The 5,897-nt window shown below is 41.5% G+C and overlaps 1 protein-coding gene across 2 annotated transcripts in view; it reads left to right on the forward strand.

Annotated features, from left to right (window-relative positions):
• The first annotated feature begins 1,186 nt into the window (after positions 1-1,186).
• Positions 1,187-5,897, forward strand: part of LOC101845588 — a 10,173-nt gene continuing 5,462 nt past the window's right edge. Inside the window, exons 1-3 of one of the 2 annotated variants that reach the window (XM_005089392.2) lie at positions 1,187-1,289; positions 1,994-2,248; positions 5,284-5,374. In XM_005089392.2, coding sequence (XP_005089449.1) covers positions 2,070-2,248; positions 5,284-5,374 — 270 coding nt within the window. In that variant the 5' untranslated portion in view covers positions 1,187-1,289; positions 1,994-2,069. The remainder of the gene's footprint in view (positions 1,290-1,993; positions 2,249-5,283; positions 5,375-5,897) is intronic. The other variant, XM_013080527.1, reaches the window with a different exon arrangement.

Genomic DNA, 5,897 nt, shown 5'->3' on the forward strand with positions numbered 1-5,897 from the left:
GTTTTATTTACACATTTGAAACACATGGCGCAGATTTTAAATATTATTCTTTCTTTTACAGTGAGCCAATGCAGTTCTTTTAATAATGGAGTGACATGGTCTCGTTTTTTAGATCTTGTTATCAGTCTAGCGGCATTGTTTTGAATTACTTGTAAACGATTCGAATATTTGTTGTTCAGACCTGCTAGGAGTGAGTTACAATAGTCTAATCTAGATAGGATAAGAGATGTTATCAGTGTTTTTGTGGTCTCTTCGTTTAAGTACTTTCGAACTAGGCCTATCCTTCTCAGCTGAAAATAAAGGGATTTGGACAGAGATCCTACAAACGAGCCCATTGATAAGTGGTGGTCAATATATACACCGAGATTCCTGACAACTTCTTTACCAGATGTCATATGCCCATATTAATCAAAGTTGACACTTTCCAGATCTTTATTTAATGGTGGACTTTTAAAAATAAGAATGATGTCTGTCTTTTCTTCGTTTAGTTTCAATTTGTTTACTGTCATTCACTTTTTAAGTTCATAAAAACTTTGTTTAGTGATAGAAATCATGTTTGGCAGATCTTGAATGGTGCCATTAACATACTTTTGGGAATAATCGGCAAAAAATGATAATTCAATCCATGATTTTGTAAAATGCTTGCTAAGGGCTGTGTATATAGTGTAAAGAGCACTGGTCCAAGAACGGACCCCTGTGGAACTCCATAATCGAGCCTGACTTGCTTTGAAAAGACATTTTTAATTTGCACTGACTGAACTCTTTCTAGTAAATATGACTTAAACCATGAAAGCACAGTACCCGGTAAGCCAAATGATTTATTACCAAGCCCTACGGTTTTTATCCCCTTATCGGAGACCACTTCTCTGAAAAAAATGGTGAAATGGTATGGGTAAAACGCCCCTATCAACACTATTAGGTTATTTAAGGGGCGGGACCTCCTAGTTTAACGTCCGTCTCCGATAGGACCGAGCTAAGTGGGAACCCACCACTTCTCTGTTGACGAATACTCGCCCGAGGAAAGATCTAAACACGGCCAAAGTCATGTCGTGTTTAGTTTTCTTTTCATAAGCCTATGCATTGAGGGTCTATTGAAAATAGAAAACACTAAAGCATTAGGCCTAGACCAAGGACTACTATACTCATCCACAGAAAAACAAAGCACACAAAGAAAAGGGAATACCCGCGCCACTGGGAGCACCGTGTTCCGCAGTGTTGCGTCACTTTGGATAACTGACGTCATCTTCTTGCCAACAGAGAACCCTCGGATTCTGCAGCTGCAGAGGCTGGTAAGTACATTTTGTATGCTAGAAATGTCACCTTTTTAGTTTTCTCAAAGCTGGAATAACGTACTTCTAAGATTCTTCGCATTGTTTGACTGAATCAAAGAGTATATAGAATGTAGCATAGGGCCTATAGAACTCTTAAGAAGAAGTATGACGAAAAGATGTGGGTGTCATGAAAGCATCCCTACCTCCCAACCCTCTCTCCCTTCCCGAATCCCAATCCGAAGCCCTTTGGAGGCTTTCTTAGTGCCCTGATAGACACATCAGTGTTGCACCATCCGTTCTGGTCCCATTTTCTTCAGTCTTCCACTTCCAGACTAATCAGACATTTGCTGGTGATGAATTTACTGTGAGAAAGTCTCTTAGGTTGTAAGATGTTAACCCAGAAAGGGACTAGATCTACATCTATAAAATCTACATCTATAATCTAGATCTAGATCTACATCTAAATCTAATATAGATCTAGAGGTTTCACACGCTTGCACTTTTAAGAGAATCTCTTTGAATTAAAACGCAAGGTTAGAATCTGATAAAAACACGTTCCTTAATAAGAGCAGAGACACGCCCCCTCACATATAAACAAACGTCTTTGCCAATAGGAAAACGGCCACCAACCATTTCAAAAGTTTTCGTGTCACGTGACCTCATACGGAATCTAGTTTAAAACGGAGATAACTCTAGATTCTATGTTCAAAACCTATTTTCAGCCTTGTCGAGCCGCTGAGGTCACTGAGTAAAGGCGTTGATAACTTTGAGCTACAGCATCGCCGACGAAGAAGCAGAATGGGACGTGGCCAACACAACAACAGTGTTCCACTGGAGCTGACGATGCCGAAATTAGTGGCCAGGTCAAGCCAGATGACAGATCCTGCTGTGGCCCTGACAGCACAGAACATGACATGTTCGAGAGAAATGCCAAGCCCGGACAGTCCTTTGGATCTGAGTACAACCAGTTTGCTGAGGTGAGTTGTCTTGAGATTCTCGATGGGCAATTGCATGTAGTCTAGGTTAGATATCTAGTCTAGATCTAGAATCTACTACCCAGGGGTCTAAAGGCGGACATTTATTCGTCATGTACACACATCGTTAACTAGCTGCCACTTCTCCTCTCTCTCTCTCTCTCTCTCTTTCTCTCTCTCTCTCTCTCTCTCTCTCTCTCTCTCTCTCTCTCTCTCTCTCTCTCTCTCTCTCTCTCTCTCTCTCTCTCTCTCTCTCTCTCTCTCTCTCTCTCTCTCTCTCCCTCTCTCTCCCTCTCTCTCTCTCTCTGTCTCTCACTATCTCAGCTTTTTTCTTTCTATCAATGCTGGTGTGTAGATCGGTGTGTGTGTGTGTGTGTGTGTGTGTGTGTGTGTGTGTGTGTGTGTGTGTGTGTGTGTGTGTGTGTGTGTGTGTGTGTGTGTGTGTGTACGCGCGTGCGCGCGTGTGCGCCAGATTTCTTTTGCTTCTGTTTTCAAATCTATAATTCAGGTGCCTTGTTAGATTACTAGTAAGTTTGTTCTGGTGCTCAGATATTCCAAGCAATGTTTCGATAAAGAAAAGAGAACACAAGAAATGTTTGGGTGGATCGGAGAAAGCTGCGACACGAGAGCTTCTATCGTAGGGCCTATGTACCCCCGTGTACATCTAGATATCCTCTACAAATGCTACACCTTATACCCAGTGCTCATTGACACGATCGGTTCGATTCGGTTTGCAAGCCAGATTGAGGAGCTTAATAGGGGATGCACATTAGCGCGATCTGGTCGAGTCGTCGGGTCGTGTTCTGGTGATTTCAGTGCACACTACAACCCCACCGCGATTGTACCTGATGACCTGGAAGTTAAAGTAGAGAAACCTTTAACCCCAATGGCTTCCAGGGCTCCTTTCCTCAGTTCTCTGTTGCAGTGCTGCGGCAGCCTGGAATCCAACAAATGGGTTGGATCAACATCAATAGCTTTCTATTATCAAAGATCGCTCATACCAAGATAGTTCACTCTTCCAAAAAAAAAAGTGTCCACGCCGCGATGTCTTTTTTTATGTTCGACGATAACCGTCCACTTGGTAGAAAAGAGGGGCAGATTTCTCCGTCCCTCGGGTGCCTCGGGCAGTATCCGCCTCGCTAAACCAGTGGGCACAAGGCTGGAGGAGTAGCTGAGAACAGATACCACCTTTGATCTTAGCCAAAAGGCCGAGAAGCATTGGTTCAGATGGCGCTGCGGTCTTTGTTTTGAAGCTCTCTTTCGTTTCTTCAGAAGAAGAATAGGAATAGCACAGTTTGTCAGTTTCGTTTTTATTGTTTTTCACACAAGTACGGTAACTCTGTTCGCAAAGAGGGTGCCACACGTGATTCAGGCTTGTTGTGATTGGCTGCAAACCAACCGACCGCGCGATTCGTAGGCCGGAAAACATACGCGTTTGTTTTTGCAGGTCACCGACCGAGTCGATCGGTTTGGGCTACGATGGCTGCTTTGAGCCCTAAATTTGACTAGTCCCGATAGTCAAATCGACCAGACCCGACCCGACCAGACCCGATCGCGCTAGTGGGCACCCCCTGTTAGCGGCTATCGCGGCACAAACTGATAGCATGACTCGTCGCCTAGAAAAAAACGTAGCAGTTTTCTGGCAACAAGTCGGGTGATCGGTTGGTGAACGTTTTGTATCATATCAGAGACCCGACTCCCCAATAGGCACTCTGTATTTGACACACTACACGTTTCATCAGACGCATCAACGGGGGTAATTTATTGGTTTTGCGCATCGATGCAGAATACCGTTGACAAACGTTTATATGAACTATGCAGTTTTAAGCCCCACCGTGACTTTTGGTTCACCTTCGACAGGTCGAGTTGGTGTTAAAATATCGACTTTGACGTACCAAGAATGAACAACCAGGTCCCGTGTCCACAAAATGAGTTTTTTAAAAAGGGATTTAAAAAATACTCTTAATGGGCTAAGGGTCTCAATTTTGTGAATGCTGACATGAAGTTGTCACCGGCTTTTTGAACCAAAATGAAGCCGTATACAAGCCCTATTTGTGGCCGGGTTGTTTTTTTTTGGGGGGTGAAGGAGGTAGACTTTTTTAAAAAGAAAGGTTTCATTTTTAACAGGATAGGGTTGCATAAATGAGGATTTCTCAAAATCTATGTCTTTCAATCTGTTTGAAACTTCGCATGTTTATTTGATAGTTTCCGGTGCTCCTGGCTGGAGGGATTTTTCTGAAGAACAAAAGATTATGCGGGTGAAATATTTGTAACACATGCACTACAAAATATGGAACAAGATTTTTCCCGGTTATGCTTCCTTCCACTCATGGACATATTAAAGGTTTACTAATCAAACCAAGCAGGATTCTCTCTGGGATTAGTTATTAAAATGATGTTAGTTAGTAATACTAACAGCAATTTCTAATGAAATTGTGTGAGACGTAAGTCAGTAATTTGATATATATATATATATATATATATATATATATATATATATATATATATATATATATATATATATATATGCTCACATCATTTTGGAGATCTGACACCCAAATCTAACCCCATGTGGCAACCAAATGGGATTGAAGAATACTTAGATGACCACTTTTGTAACCGAATTATCTCTCAAAACTGTATTTCAGCTGTACGTAAAATTTTTCTTTATCTCAGCATCTCTCATTAAGCTTTTGTTATAAATGGGCTATAAGAGAAATTCATTGGGCTGTATGTTGGCTCCTTCTAGGAACATTTTAATTTTAAACCACATTGCAATACTAAACGACTGATACCATAAGTGAGCTTTATAAGGAATGCATACGCAGAAACAAGAAATTAATTTCTCAGTAAGAGTTACATGTATATGAATCAGGATCAGTGTCGCATTTTCAACTTGATTAAAGGTAACATTTTAAAAAATAATAAAAACAAAAATGCACACACGAAGAAGAAAGGAAATAAAGAATAAAATCCGGATATTTGATCGTACAGCCCTACTCCAGACATCTCTCAGACTGGCTGAATCTTGTCCTCAGCAGAACACAAGACCAGACGATCTTTTCTGCTTCCAGCGACAGCGATGCAGATGATGACGAAAATTTCGAGGCTGGACATTCTCAAGAGGAGGTGCATTAACAAAATACTTTCGAGTTTTATTCTGATAGGTTTTGCTGTTATTGCTTTTGTTGTGAGTGTTGTCTCTGCGTTGTTATTGTTGTTGTTGCAGTTGTTGTTGTTGCTGCTGCTGTTGTTGTTCTTCTTCTCGTCGCTGTTGTCGTTGTTGTCGTTGTTGTTGCTGTTATTGCTGTTATCAATGTTCGTGCTGTTGATGATTGATGATGGTGATGTTTTTGTTTTCGTTTTCGCTGTTGTTTATATTGTTGTTGTTGTTGTTGTTGGTGGTGGTGGTGGTGGTGGTGCAACTGCGGCTGCGGCTGCTGCTGTTGGTCACTATGGTTGAGATGCTGGGGTTTGTGGTGGTGATGTTGTCGATAGTTTTTTTGGTCCTCGTCATCAATAAAATCTGGAATAGAGTCTACATGAAAGCAACATTCTGTCAGATTATCCGTTAGAAAAAAGATTTTTTTCAGGAATAATGCACCACAAAATTAGTGACGCTTCCCTCCCCCTTAATGTTAAATTGAAGACC

This window comes from Aplysia californica, unplaced genomic scaffold, assembly GCF_000002075.1.
Source record: "Aplysia californica isolate F4 #8 unplaced genomic scaffold, AplCal3.0 scaffold00006, whole genome shotgun sequence".
Lineage (NCBI taxonomy): Eukaryota > Metazoa > Mollusca > Gastropoda > Aplysiida > Aplysiidae > Aplysia > Aplysia californica.